Source organism: Neomonachus schauinslandi, chromosome 3, assembly GCF_002201575.2.
Source record: "Neomonachus schauinslandi chromosome 3, ASM220157v2, whole genome shotgun sequence".
Classification (NCBI taxonomy): domain Eukaryota; kingdom Metazoa; phylum Chordata; class Mammalia; order Carnivora; family Phocidae; genus Neomonachus; species Neomonachus schauinslandi.
Genome location: NC_058405.1, coordinates 190,890,121 through 190,904,979, shown reverse-complemented (window position 1 = coordinate 190,904,979; position 14,859 = coordinate 190,890,121). Strand labels below are relative to the sequence as shown.

Sequence of the window (14,859 nt, the reverse complement as noted above, 5' to 3'; positions counted from 1 at the left end):
TCAGCCCCTCAGCCCCGCAGCCCTGCAGCCTCCCAGCCTCCCAGCCCCTCAGCCCCACAGCCCCCCAGCTCCCTGGCCCCTCAGCCCCACGGCCTCCTAGCTCCCCAGACCCCCAGCACCCTGGCTCCCCGGCCTCCCAGCCCTAGTGCTGCAGGCTGGCTCAGTGCTGGTGCTCTGAGCTCCAGGCTCTGGAAGGACCAGGTGTTTAAGGCCTTTCTAAGCCGCAGGTGCTGGCCTAATTCATGAGACAGTCCTCCGTTGTCCTCCTTCTGCTGACGCCTCTGGCAGTAGGCCCCTGGAACATGACAGTCCAGTGTCAGGCTCCTGAAAATGACCCTTCCCATCCAGGTTGCTGGCAGGTGGGTGGAGCATGGCCGCTTCTGGGGGAGAGGTTAAGATGTCAGGAGAGCCAGATGTGACGTGTCATGGCTGATAGTGGGGGCCTTCTGGATGCTTCCACACCACTGACCTGCAATTTGGAACAGTATTCTGATTCTGTACCCACTGCTCCAGCCCCAAGACGAGCTGCCAGAGGGAGCTTTGAGCCCATGGCAGCCACCAAGCAGCACCAAGACGAGCTCGAGGAGCCAGAGACACGGAGCTGCCCTCGCTGAGCTGCCGGGGAGGGCAGGTGTTTGGGTCACACTGACGGGAGTTTCTTGTCACCTCGGCTGCTTTCAGCAGGGGCTCTGGGCTCTCCGGGCACGTGTCCAAGGTTGGAGACGTGGGTACTGAGGGTGAAGGGTGTTAGGACTTGCCCCCCCACCCCCCGCAGTGCCCGGTCTGGAGCACTTGGCTCCAAAGAGATGAATGAAATGAAACCAGGGCGTTTGATGTAACCAGAGGACATCTGTGCCCCACAGCGGGAAATATGTGGCAACTGGAAAATGTGACAGGTGCCACCGATGGGGCTGCCATTATGGAAGAGGCCCCCCCCCCCCCCCCCGGCAGCAGGCGGCCGAGGTCTGGTGCTGCACGTGGGGCTGCACTCTGAGGCAGACCTTCCACCTGGGTCATCGTTCCAGTGAGGACAAACTAGATTTTCGTGGGGGAGACATGAGCACCAGTATGAAGCAGTCAGTTAGAAAGATGAAACCTGTTTTCACCACTTAAATGTACTTTATGCCCTTTCTTCCCTGACCCAAGATTCCTGCATGGAGCGAGTATCATTTCATACGAAGTTCCCTCCGTAGAAGAGATTAGCGCGTATTCCAGAAGCCCCACCCAAGAGGCTAGGTGTCTGGATGGCGGGAGTTGGGTGGAGAGCAGCATTAGGGCTTATAAACCAGCTACTTGAGCTCCATGCGCTAAACTAAAACATCAAGTTGCATTTTGACCCGCTGACACAAATCCTGAACAGTTTGGTGCCCCCTTCCCCCTGAAAGTCATAAAGTCATGGTCAGAGGTCATTTAGAAGTTCTCTTTGCTCTTCGGAATGACCAGTAGGTCTCTCAGAATTCAGTCCAGTGCACTCTGTGCTGGGACCTTCCCTCCCAGCAGGCATGACCCCGCCCGCCCACCCGCACCTCTTCCCTTTGTCTCGTTTCTCAGGGAGGTGCTTTGTCTCCTAACACCTGTGTCTGGTCCACTAAAGTCCTGGTGGGTTAACCTGCAAAATATACCTCAAGTCGGACCACGTTTACCGCTGCATGCCCACCAGTCTCTCTAGCTTTGGATCTTAGAAACAGCCTCCTGGGCTCTTCTTGCCGCCTCCGTGCTCCCTCCTCAGGGGCCCTGGTCCTGCTTACTGTTCTACGTGGCAGCTGAAATGAGCCTTGAGGACAAAAGTTAGAACTTGAGTCTCGAGGTGACTTTCGGGACCTGTGGCCTGGCCCCTCTCACTTTGCCCCTGGTCACTTGGCTCCTGCCCAGTGGAACCCACCCAGTTTGTTTCACCTCAGGGCCTTTGCACTCGCTGTTCCCTTGCCTTGGGGGAGATAGTGGACATGGCTCCCTCTTGCATATCACTCAGGGGTCACCCCATCACAAGCCCCTCTTGGATCACTGTATCTAAGAAATAAACTCCAATCACATTCTTCCCATGTGGATTTTGTTTCCAGCACATGATACCGCACCATCTGTTTGTGCGTGTCATTTCTTCTTCATGAGTGGAAGGCTGGGGTACTGGGACTTGATATTGTTGGAGACTGTATCCCCAGCGTTAGGATGGTTGCTCAATAACCAGCTCAGTGCAGTCTGTTCAACACGTGGACGAATGGTGGGGTGCGGACGCTGTGGCTTGAGTGGCCGAGTGGGGAGAGAGAGGGCAGTAGACTTGCTTCCCACCTTCATCAGGGTGGCCTTCGTCATGTGTCCCTCCTAGTGTCTTCATCTCTACAATGGGCACAAAGAAGCGTTCATGCTGTTTCCCTGCTGAGGACCGAAGCAGGTCATGGGAACGCAGCCTGCCCACCGGTGCCTAACCCCTAGTGAGTGCTGGGAATGAGTGTGCGTGGCTTCCAATCAACACTGCAAACTCTACTGTTAGTGTTATTGTGTTCCAGCAAGATTTGGCAAGAACAAGAACTGAGAAGAAGGAGATACGCTTCTGAAGAGCTGAAGCAAATACTGCCCCACAGTGCTAGCGGAGAAGGCCTGCCACACAGGCTCTGCAAGCGTTTGCTGGGTGAGGCCCCCCGGGCCGGCGGTCCCTCCCTCCAGGGCCTGGGGTGTTGAGCGTTACTGGCATCTGCCGCGTGCTCAGTTGCTTCTGAAAGCTTGCATGAAAGGAAGAAGGGCAAAGGACGCTTTTTCTGTGCAAAGAACAAGAGAGGCTTTTGGAAGCCAGTGAGGCTGGGGCAGGGCGAGCGGGGGCCCGGGGCTCCATTTCGCATCTTGCCTGGGTCTCCTGGGCCGTGTCCCTCCGTAGCTGCAGCCCAGCCGCATGGTTCACGTGCCGGAGCGGACTTTCTCCAGTTGGCCATTTTCAGTTTATTGTTAGGAACTCGTGAGTCATTTCTCATGAGCTGCTTATGAATATGTACCTATTTCCCGGCTTGCTGTCACTTAACCACAAACACCCTTCAGCTAATTCTTAATGCCCGGCAGCGTGCAAAGTGCTCTGGGAGAATGGCTTATCCACCCAGTGGTTTTAGCTGCCGACTCACATTTTCAGGAGATGCTCTTGCCCCAGTCGGATGCCTTGGCATGGGCTGCGACGTCTGTCCCACGTGGACACGGGACTGCGCGGTCGCGTCACAGAAGGGCAGGTGAAGTGCCCCATTCTTTACACGTGTTATTTTAGTTACTTCTTGTGGCAGTGTACAGATGGGGAAACTGAGTCTGAGTTTAAATAACATGATTACTGAGGAGGCCGTACAAGGGGTGGAAGCTGGGTCTGACTCTGAATGCCACGGGGCCATGTGACCTGTGGGACCCGGCCTCCTGTTAGTTCAGAAAATAGGCCACCTGCAGAAAAACGCCTGCGGTGGGCTTAACTAGAAGAGGTGTGCCTCCGGGCTTCCACACGCGTGCAGTTGGAGAAAGTGTGCTTGTCTGCAGGCACATAGCGGGGCTGGTTTTCCGTCTCTGCCAATAACCGCGTTACTTTGTGTCCTTACTAATTTAATTAGTAAGGGACCCCGTCTAGAAAACTCGTGCATGAGTCATCGGGACGCGCAGCTTCACCGTGTCCCTGTGTAGTGCTCCCTGTGGCTTCTGTCTGTTATTTCTCATACAGACTCTGGGAAGGCTGCACATCTTATATGCGAGCTCTCCCCCCCACCCCCCACGCCTCCAGCGCTCTTCAGAACAGCTTTGGAATGACTCACCAATTATGTCCTCCCCACAGGGCAGATGGACATCCTCGAGGGAGCCAAGACGGATCTGTTTTCAAAGGCGGGCGAGGACATTTTCTCCTCATTTCCTAAATCACTTCTGGCCGCTCGAGCGGGGCTGGGCCGTGGGGCGGGGGAGCGGCAGAGAGCTGTCCGGGGTGGGCTGCTGCTGTCGGGGGGTCGGAGAGTGGCCAGACCAGTCCCCGGACGGCCGGCCCGACCCGCTGGGAATGCCCGTCCTGGAAGCCTGGTCCCCACCCTGAGAGGGGAGCTGGGCCTGGTCTGGCTTCAAGCACCACGGCGGCCTGCCCTTGGTGCCGGCCACAGAGCTGCCCTCGTGTGCTCACGCCCCGTCCCGCTCTGTCCCTTGCTCGGTCAGTGTTGTCCAGCTCTGGGCTTGAGCCGGACCCATGGGGACGTGGGGATGGGACAGACCCCACTCTGCCGTCGGCAGCTCCCTTCGGGGCACGGACATGCTGCCTTCATTCCCTTTCTTCCCCTCTCGGCCTGGGGTCAGAGCTCGCCCTGCACTCTCTCCTGTTACCAGAGTTTTCTGGCTGTGTGGACCCTGTCCCCCATGGGGCTGGCGGGGTAGTGTGTTTCCACTTCTGAATTCTCTCAAAGAAAACTCCTCTGAGTAGCAGGCTGTGACTCTTCCCTCTGTGGCTCGTCCCATTCACGTCGCGTCAGCCTTTCCTTGAGCTGTCTGGTGCCCGGGCCGAAGCAGAGGGGATGTTTGGTCTCGTCTTCCCTGACTCAGCCCTGGGTGTCAGGGAGGTCACCGGTCTGGGCATGTAGAGAAGCAGAGCGTGACTCCCAGGGAGGCCACAGCCTGTGCCACGGGGGCCCCATGGTGGAGGGCGTGTGCCCCGGGTCCTGGGTGCCGCATTCGGCATCCTGTCGGGTGCCCCATCTCACATGCCCACGACTGCGTGTTGAGTTGTGTGTGAGCCAGGAGGGTTTGCTTGCTCTTGTTTGCACAGCTCAGGGTTGGTAATAACTGAAGACTGTCAGGAATTTTAGCGAGAAAGCTGGTTAGGTGATGTGACCTAGCTGGAGTTAAGCAGGGGCAAATGCTATTAAATACAAAGTGAGGACTTATTTCTATTCTTGGCATCTTTTGAAAATACCATGAAGGGGCGCCTGGGTGGCTCAGTCGTTAAGCGTCTGCCTTCAGCTCAGGTCATGATCCCAGGGTCCTGGGATCGAGTCCCACATCGGGCTCCCTGCTCCGCGGGAAGCCTGCTTCTCCCTCTCCCACTCCCTCTGCTTGTATTCCCTCTTTCGCTGTGTCTCTGTCAAATAAATAAATAAAATCTTTAAAAAAAAAAAAAAAAAAAGAAAATACCATGAAAAAATTCACGCACAGATGAAAAAAGAGAGACCTTAATGTGTGTAGGGAGCCCCCATGCCTCTCTCCAGCCTTCGAAACCTTGTGCTTTCAGACCATACCCACCTTATCAGCCCCCTCCCCAACCCTCATTTTCTGGAGAATTTAAAACAAATCCTGGATGCCACAGCATTTTCCCATAAATACTACAGCATGTATTTCTAACAGATAGAATCCCATTATCACACTCAACAAAATGAATTCCCAAACATCATGTCATGGTTTAGGGTTTACCGGTGGTCTCAGAAAATACCTTTTCACAGTACTTTGTTCAGATCCGGATACTGGGATTGACGACGTGTCTAGAATAGAACCCGAGGCCGCCTGGCCCCTGGAAGGAGCCAGGGTGTCTTCTCATCCCACACTTGACTGGTCTTAGCTCCTGGTGTCTTTTCAGCAGTTCCTTTCAGCTCCTATTTCCTATAAACTGGGAGCTGGAGCTAGTTTTGATTTTTAGATGAGGGAGGAGAATACTTCACAGATGAGCCTTGATGTTTTAAAGGTCTGCCCGATCTTCCTAAAGGAAGAGATATTGCTAAGGAGAAAGATTGCATCTTCCATCTTCATTGTTTTCTGATAAATACACATAAACTAATGTTGGACATGCCTCAGGAATCCACAAGATTTAATGCATTAAAGTTTAATTCACATTAATGGGCAGACACAAGCTTTATTGCAGACCTTTGCTACTTTTCAGGACCGTGCATGGTGGGCCGGGCTGCTGGGGGCTGTCAGCAGGACTCACCGGGGACTGCCTGTTGGGTCTCCCTGAGTTTGTGGGGCATCTGAGTGGTGCCGACTGCCCTGGACTCAGGCATTGCTGGATGTGGTCTGTGGAGGGCGGGCAGGCGGTTCCCAGAGGAGGGCAGGACACTCAGCAAAGGAGGAGGGAGGCTGGCAGGCCAGGTCCTCCTGGGGTGGAGGTTGGAGGCCCTACTGGGGTGGCTCAGGTCAGGCGGAGGGCCTAGGGAGATTTTGAGTATTTTGCTGCCCTCAAGCATCATTTCTGCCTCTGAGGTGGGACATTTCCCTGTAGTGAGCCCCCTTTTATAATTTAAATGAACAAGGGGGTCCAATGTCCAGTGTGGTAATTGTGCAGCTCACTCAGGTTGGGTGCAGGGAAATGGTTGCTTCATGTCAACAGTGTAGGAAGGCACGTTGTCCACTAAATCCAGACCCCAGTGATCCCACCCTGACTTACACTGTATGTGAGGGCTGGTGCGTAGTCGTGCACCTCTCCTGCAGTGTTGTGTGCTGGAGGCCAGAAGTTGTCTTCCTTGCTGCCAGGCCTCCACGCAGACCGGGATTTCCTTCCATCTTCACTCTGGGCACAAGGCAAGCCATCCTTCACCGGGCAAGAGACCCTCCTAAGGTTTGGTCTCCCATACAAAGGCTTACCTATTTCTTCAAAGCGTTTTTCCTGCATTGAGTTTCATACCAGTACACACACACACACACCCCCCAACACAAGTGTCAGGGATGTGACTTTTCTCAGTAAGTTAATTTTTATGGAAACCTGGGCTTCTCTCGTTCAGCATCAGTCCCGGGCCTTCATTCGGTGCCCTTATCCTCCTTTACCCCCACGGCACCAGTCTGTCCTCGAGGCACACGTGCTTCCGGATTCGAGAGGGCAGGAAGAGCACCGGCCGCCTCCTCGGGCTGCGGCCCCGTTCAGAACACGGCGTGTCGCGGCCTCCCGTGGCAGCACGGCTGGCCTGCACCCAGGAAGCAGGGCTGCCTCTCCCCCTGGAGCCTCCTGCTCATCGCGGCGTGCGCAGGAGCAGTAGCGGATGCAGCAGCAGAGCAAAAGCCAACCCTCATCCTGGAGCTCAGGCATTTTCGAGGGAAGAACCCCTTCCCCTGGCATACATTCTAGCATGTTCCCTGTTAGATTTGAGTTCACACCGGATTAGATGATGGGAGGGGACAGAGGAAAGGAAAGGAATACTGTCATTCTCACTGCTAGGAAATCTGCTGACTGCTCACCAGACCCAGGGTGGCCCCTGAGACACAGAATTAATTCTGTGGCCCACATCTCCAGGGTGGGCCTGTTGCTGTTCCTGCCTCAGAGATGCGCCCCGGGTCTGAGAAATGAGATGGAGGAGCGCGGGGTCACGCCTTGGGTACAGGCAGAACGGGCTTTGAACCAAGCTGGTGGTGCCCGGCCCCGCGCACCTCGCTCCTGCCTTCTCCGTGGGGACCCAGAGGCCGGGCTGCCTTCCGTGTCTGGTGCTCCGTGCCGCGTCCCTGGGAGCGTGTCCCTCACCCGGATCCTGGGAAGTGGATGTGGAAGGGTAGCTGATATCATTGTTGGCAGTGCGGGCTACAGAGAGTGGCTTCATTTAAGAGAACGTTGTGTAGACAGGAAATCAAACAAGCACCTTTACAGTGAGGAGGCCTGACAGACACACGCCGGCCAGGGGACCGACGCCAACGACCCCGGCGATGTCACATGATAGGAACATGCAGCCCAGTCCAGTCATGAGGAGAACATCCGACAAGTCCCAGCCCAGGGACATTCAGCAGAGTGCCTGACCTGCACTCCCTCACGTTGTCACTGTCGTTAAGAACAAGGGCAGGAGCCTAAGGAGATGTGACACCTCGGGGTCATGTGAGATCCTGGGTGGGGGGCTGGAACCCGGAATACGCGGGGGGCTTCAGTTAACCAGATCTAGACACGCCATCCTCGTCGAAGATGTCCATCGTGGGGGAAGCGGGTATATGAGAACACTCTGCTATTTTTAATTTTTCTGTAAATCCACAACTGTTCTAAAATAAGTTTGTATGAAAAAATAAAAATGGGTAGGAAAATTGGCTGGAATTTAGACTTGGCATTATTCCTGCTGCCAGAGGCCTCGGACCCCACTACCGAGTGTCTGAAAACCAGCTGTGCCCGAAGATGAGGGGCCACTGCCGTCCAGGAGCTGGGAGGTGGCACAGTGCCCCCTCACCCCGCCCTGCCATGGCGCTTTCCCCCCTACACCAGATGAGCCACCCTAAGCACAGTTTAGGATGCATCACGTTATTTTACCTTCATGAGAGTTTCCTGGCATTCATACTTGTGTCGCCGAGAGCCCTTGGTTTGGGAGGCTTGCACGCACACACAGGGAAACGCAAGGAGGAGGAAGGGGTGAGATCAGAAACAGCGCCAGGTGTCTCTCAGTGTTTCTGTGCAGATGTAGCATCTGTCCTAGCCAACAGGATAAGGCAAGAAGAAGAAAGAAAAGGAGAACCAAACTGTCACTGTCATAGACACATGATCCTGCAGGTGGAAAATCCACTTCAGATAAAGGATCGAATGAATGAGTTCGGCAAGGTGCTGGGATGAAAAACCCACATGCGGTGATTTAAATCTACAGTACTGTGTAGAATATGTTACTTAAAATACCAAACATCTAGGAATAAATCTAAAGATGTTTAATACCTCTGCACTCAGAATTCTAAAACATCTTTGATAGAAATGAAGTGAAGTGATATTCCATGTTCACGGATTAGAAGGTGTAATCTTGCTAAGATTCTGTTCTCCCAATTCTAGGGACCTACGTGGTCCCAGAGAGTTAGTTTGCCCCCTCCCCTCCCCTCCCACTCTTCCCCTCCCCTTCTTTCTTTTTCTTTTTCTTTCTCCTTTTGTCTTTCTGTCTTTTGGAAGACAAGCTGATTCTAGAACTTATATGGTAAAGGACCCACATCACCCAAGATGGTTCTGAAGAAGAAAATAGGGACTCTTGCCTTGCTAGATATTAAGAGTTATTGTAAAATGATACCAGTTAGACAGTATGATTATTTGCCCAGGTATAAACAAATTGGCCAATAGGACAGAGATTTGATGTCTGACAGAACTCGTGTGCTGACCAGCAGTGAAAGTAAGACGTCTTACTAACGTTGATGAGACCTTTGGCTGTTCTCATTGAAAAAACCAAAGACCCCCACCTCACACCATGTACAAGAGTCAAGAGCAGAGAGATGAGATGAGAGACACGTGAAGGGGAAGGCCACAGGACCTGCAGGTGACAGTACGGTAAAATATCTTTGCAGCCTCCAGGTAGGGAAGACTTTCTTCAACCTGACATGAGAAGCAGAAGCTATAAAAGGATTGATGGATGGGACCGTCAAGAAAGGCCGTCTCCGAGATGGTGTCTGTCCCATGTAACTGCCAGAGAATCCATGGTCAGAATTTGTAAAGAATTCCCCTGAATCAGGAGAAAAAAAAACCCTAATTTTTTAAGGGGCACCTGGGTGGCTCAGTCGTTAAGCGTCTGCCTTCGGCTCAGGCCCTGGTCCCAGGGTCCTGGGATCGAGCCCCACATCGGGCTCCCTGCTCAGCGGGACGCCTGCTTCTCCCTCTCCCCCCTGCTTGTGTTCCCTCTCTCGCTGTCTCTCTCTCTCTCTCAAATAAATAAATAAAATCTTAAAAAAAAATTAATAAAATAAAAATATTAAAAGGGGCCCAAGACTTGAATTAAGAACAGCCAGGGGGCGCCTGGGTGGCTCAGTCATTAAGCTTCTGCCTTCAGCTCAGGTCATGATCCCAGAGTCCTGGGGTCGAGTCCCACATCGGGCTCCCTGCTCAGCAGAGAGCCTGCTTCTCCCTTTCCCACTCCGCCTGCTTGTGTTCCCTCTCTCGCTGTCTCTCTGTCAAATAAATAAAATCTTAAAAAAAAAAAAATTTTTAAAAAAGAACAGCCAGTAAGTGTGTGGGCGGGGCGTGGGGGGAGATGCTCAGTGTCACAGACCCTCAGGGAAGGGCAGATTTCACCTTAATGAGCTGCTCTCTGGTCCCCACCAGGTAGGACTGTAGTGTGTGAGGCGGGGACAGGAGGCTCTCCCAGTCCTGTATGCAAGTCCTCCCCTCCCTTCCCCTGTTTTCTCCCCTTCCCTCCCCTCCTCTCCTTTTCCCTTCCCTTCTCTCCCCTGCCCTCCTCCTCTCTCTTCTCTCCTCTCCCTCCTCTGCCCTCTCTTCCTCTCCCCTCCCCTTCCTTCCTCCCCGCCTCCCTCCTGCCCTCCCTTCCTCTTTCCTGCCCTCCCTGCCCTCCCCCTCCCTGCCCCCACTCCTGCCCTCACACTCTCCTCCCCATTTGGTTAGGTAACCTGTGTGTGGATTTTTCATGTAGTATCTTTACTGGTGCAAGAAACATACATTTTTGTGCAGCATTAAAGTGCAGATCCTCTTTAATTTTATATATCAGGGAAGGTGTTGAACCTTTTCATTTAGTGAGGTTTTGGTTTTCTGTGTTATGGATGATGTGGCAGTTGTCACAGAAATTACTTCAGTCTCCACATTGCGCAAGCGCGGGCTGGCCGAGCTCTTTGGGGTGGGGCAGCGGGGGGGCTCCCCTGTCCTGGGGTGGCAGCCGCGCGGGGCTCCTCCGTGTGCCTCACGACCTCTCCCGGGTTCTCCTGGCCCATGTGTCCGGTGCCTGCTTGACCTTCTCAGTGGGTTCCACAGAAGACCCTGTGAATTCAGGGGAGGGGGGGAAGAAAGACATGGACGCCCCTCATAGCCATAGGCCGTGCCCCCCTCCACGCTTCAGGCCCCAGGCCCCAGCGTTTCCAGCCCGCAGAACAAAGTGTGCCCCCATCACACGGCAGCGTGTTCTGGTGGGTCAGCAAGCACGTACCTGTGTGCTGGCCATTCAGTGAGGCTACCCCAGTCCAGCGTCCAGACATTCTGTGCAGGAGCCGACTCAGCAAAGCCATACCTTGATTTAAAACACATGGGCGTGGGCGCCTGGGTGGCTCAGTTGGTTAAGCGACTGCCTTCGGCTCAGGTCGTGATCCTGGAGTCCCGGGATCGAGCCCCGCATCGGGCTCCCTGCTCGGCAGGGAGTCTGCTTCTCCCTCTGACCCTCCCCACTCTCATGTGCTCTCTCTCATTCTCTCTCTCTCTCGCTCTCAAATAAATAAATAAAATCTTTAAAAATAAATAAATAAATAAAACACACGGGCGATACTTTTGCGTACACATAACCACACATCTTTTTAACTTATACTCTGAATTGATTGCACTGAGATTTGATGCATCTTCCCACTTTAGTGTGGATAAAAGTAACGTGTTATGATGCATCATTTATGCATTTGGTTTTGGAGTAATTAGACCTTTGGGGCTTGGGCCAGACATACACAGCTCAATCCCAAACTCGAGGAAAGGTCTTTATATAAGCTAGGATGCTGGCCTGGCGCGGCCACTAACTGCTCCCGGAATTCGGAGTTTCCTCAGGAAACCTTGCTGGCTTCTTGGTTTCTAAACTGTTTCTTGTTCTGGAGCCTTCGCTCAGCTGGAAGCTGAGGTCCTCTTCTGAACCTAGTTGCAGAGCCCCAAATGGGATGGTTTTTCCGAACACCTTGCTCCTGACCCTTGCCCACTGAAAAATAGCAGCTAGATTAGGATTTTCAGAGGGGCCTTCTGAAAGTATTTACAGTGGGATTCAGATTTTTTAGAAAATATACTTTTATGAATCTTGTATTTTTGAAAATGAAATTTTAACTTTATTTATAAACAAAATGAATTTCACTTATTTATTTTCAGGAAAAAAGGTTCCAAAGTGCTTTTCTCTTAGTCTCCAGGTCTCTCTCTCAATGGCAGTGCAGGTGCTCATGCGGCATAGTGATAGGCTTACAGGTCGGCACCTGGGCTGTCGGGGGTGGTCCTGGTCCGTGGCAGAAGCCCTCGTGCACGCAGTCAGGGTGAGTGTTTGGGCCTGGTGTTCACTTCCAGGGTGTAACCCGGCCAGCCGGTCCTCCTCACTCAGGCAGCCTGGACTGTCTTAGCCCCAGAGGTGCCTGGTGATGGCTAGTAACTGCTGGGATACGTGACTGGTTTGGGGAGACGAGTCTCAGATGCCCCGTGGTGGATTCCCCTGAGAAGGCCTCCCACGCCTTTCCCTCACTTCCTTGGGGGTCTTCAGATCTCAAGAGCTCACGTTTGGATCTCCTCCGGCTGATGCTTTTTGTCCTTGGATTATGAACACTTTCAGAGACGCACGGGGGTTGTGTAACACTACATGTGACGGGTGTGCAAGGGGTTACCCATTTTGGGTGAAAAGTGAGGTTCTAGTGCAGTCCGTAGATCTGATGTTATTTGCTTTGTGGTGATTTTAAATTCGGCCTCGGGGAGCTCGTGGCCACTCTGTGAAACCGGCGCTTTCTCCTTCAGTCAGTCACGAGAGTGACCGCCACGTCAGCGTCCTCATGACGCGCCTGTCACTGCAGGCCGGTTTACACCACTTGTCAGGAGCTAATTTTAAACCAAAAGTGTGATTCCTGGAAGTTTTGCCAGAGTTTTCTTTCTTTTCTATCTGAGAGAATATGGAAAATCTCAGGCAGTCTAAAAGCAGCCTGCTCCGGGTTTAGGTGGTGGCCGGCTTCCAGCTCCATCTTTGCACTCAGCCTGGAGAGATAGAAACAGGGCCCGAATCCAGGCAGAAAGTGCATTTAAAGAAATGATTCTTTACATTGTGAGTACCTGGCCAAGTATTCTTCTGAGAGTGTGTTTGGGTGTCTTCGTTTCCTTTGAGCGCCCCCCCCCCCCCCAGGCACCCCCACAGCTGTTTTCGGCTGGGCCTCCCAGGGCTGTTCCTCTTAACACCCCAGGCCGTTTGTCAGCATCTGGGAAGAGGAGGAGTGGCTCTTGTTTTTTGATCCTCTTACTGCTTGTGGTCTCTGCAGAAAAGCCACTCTGACAAACACAATAGGTATAACGTGGCCGCTAAACAGAAGTGAGCCCGAACAGCCAAGCCAGATAGATGTCATAGGCCCAGAATTGCTGTTGGCCATCTTTCACTCGGGGACTATTTTGGTTGTTCTACAAGGGGTTTTTCATTTTCTGATTCAGCAAATAAAAATAATGTGTGATGGCATCAAACCTGTTCTCCTTTAAAAGGACAACACATGCATTTCCATTGTTCGCGAGGAGTCTCCTTACAGACTGAGTGTGAAGTATTTGCATTGAAATGAGAGCCCTTTCTGAAGCCTGGTGCTTTCTGTCCTCCAGATGGACTTTCTGGCCGAGACCAGCCCGTGGAGCTGCTGAACCCTGCCCGCGTGAACCACATGCCCAGCACAGGTAAGTCAGCACGCTCGGCCTGGGGGGCTCGGGCTCACCCGAAGGGCTGTTTGGAGGCCCCACCACACTGGGGGGGTCTGGGGGGAGCAGTGTGGGCCATCAGATCCTCTGACCCCTGTGCTCTGCTCCTGGGGTGAAATAGGCCGTCCATCGTGGAAGTGAATTGGGCATCAGCTTGATGCTCCTGAAGAGGCAGAGAAATGGGGTTCTTTTCTGTCTTGAGCTCCAGAGGGTGTGTTCTTCCCAAAGGTGCCAACTGCTCGTTTGAGATGTAACCCCAGACCTGATCCATAGGAGGATCTGTGGGGAAAAGCTCTGAGCTTGAGCTGCGGCCACACGTTCCCTGCCTGGCGTGGTCAGGCTGCTGGTAGCCCCGGGACGGCGGGCAGGTCACACCTTCGCCTCGGCCCAGGCTTCTCATGGCCGAGGCCTGTCAGTCACGTTGTCTCCCCAGCGCCTTTTCCTTTTTTTTTTTATTAGCAAAAGAACATCAGCTGTGATTATGTTTTTCATTCCATATGCGATTTAAGTAGCATGCTTTAAGCAACGTTTTCCAAATCTAGATGGCCATGGAAACATTTTTTTTTTCTTTTTCTGTAAAACACTTCCCCCTGCCCCCATCTAGTGTCCTCCAGGATGTTAGCTCACAGCCTGGGCACCGTTTGTCCTGTGCAGGCCGCTCGGCCTTATTGAGAGGAGTAGCCCCTCAAGGCCTGGGTGTGAGTGCACCGTAGAGTCCTGAGCCCGCGTTTCAAGACCACACTGCTGGACCCTTGCCTTCACCATGCACCGAGGCCTCTGTCTCGGTGGTCTTGGCTCTGCGGCATCTCCTGGACCCCAGCCTTCCTGGGTTCCACCCTGCCCGCCCCCTCCGCGAGCGCCGGCCAGGATGGGGAGATGGCGGGCCTGGCCCCCATCAGACCGACCCATTGCCTCGCCTTCCCCGGTCCCCTTAAACAGAGGCTGTTAGTGTCAAGGAAGGGAAATCCTTCTTTGCGCAGTGATTCTCCGCGGTCTGCCAAGGCTCGGTCCTGGCGTCTCCCCACACACGAAGCTCCTGTTACTTCTCTGCAAAGGCCCCTGGATGGCGCTCTGGCGCTCCGTGTCCCTGGGGCCGGCGCTCGCCTGGCCGCCCCCCAGGATGCTCACAGCCCGCTCTGTCTTCTGTTTTCATGCCTTTTCTCCACCCTCCTCCCGCACGCCTTGACTTTGACCCCAGGTTCAGGGAAGGAGGCTTCAAAATCGCCTGTGAGACACTCAGGTTTTAATTTCAGCCCATGTAAAGTAAACCGTGCCCATTTTCACTTCCTCCTGAGTTCACTTCGCCAGTGTTACTGTTGCTTAAACACGGAATCCTTGTGTGGTTGGGCATATTAAGGCAGGTTCCTGGTGCTCCCCCAGGTGTGGGGCAGAGGAAGAGACTTTCCAGACAGCCCCATGGGCCATGGAAGTATGTGTTGTTTCCAAGTGGACCAGAAAGAGGTGGGCTCCAGATTAATTTTCTGGCTTGGGAAGGACACACGGCCTGTTGAGACCTGATAAAGGACTCCCCTGGCTTAGTGTGAGACCGCCCGTGGACTTCAGATTCGTACTGAGGCCTGACCTTATTAGGCTGATCGTTCATTTTGTGG

At 53.5% G+C, this 14,859-nt stretch overlaps 1 protein-coding gene across 5 annotated transcripts in view; it reads left to right on the top strand.

Annotated features, from left to right (window-relative positions):
* Positions 1 to 14,859, top strand: part of HDAC4 (histone deacetylase 4) — a 261,521-nt gene that overhangs the window by 98,826 nt on the left and 147,836 nt on the right. For all 5 annotated transcript variants that reach the window (XM_044913778.1, XM_044913777.1, XM_044913776.1 and 2 more), the window contains exon 2: positions 13,157 to 13,228. In XM_044913778.1, the coding sequence (XP_044769713.1) occupies positions 13,157 to 13,228 (72 nt within the window). The remainder of the gene's footprint in view (positions 1 to 13,156; positions 13,229 to 14,859) is intronic.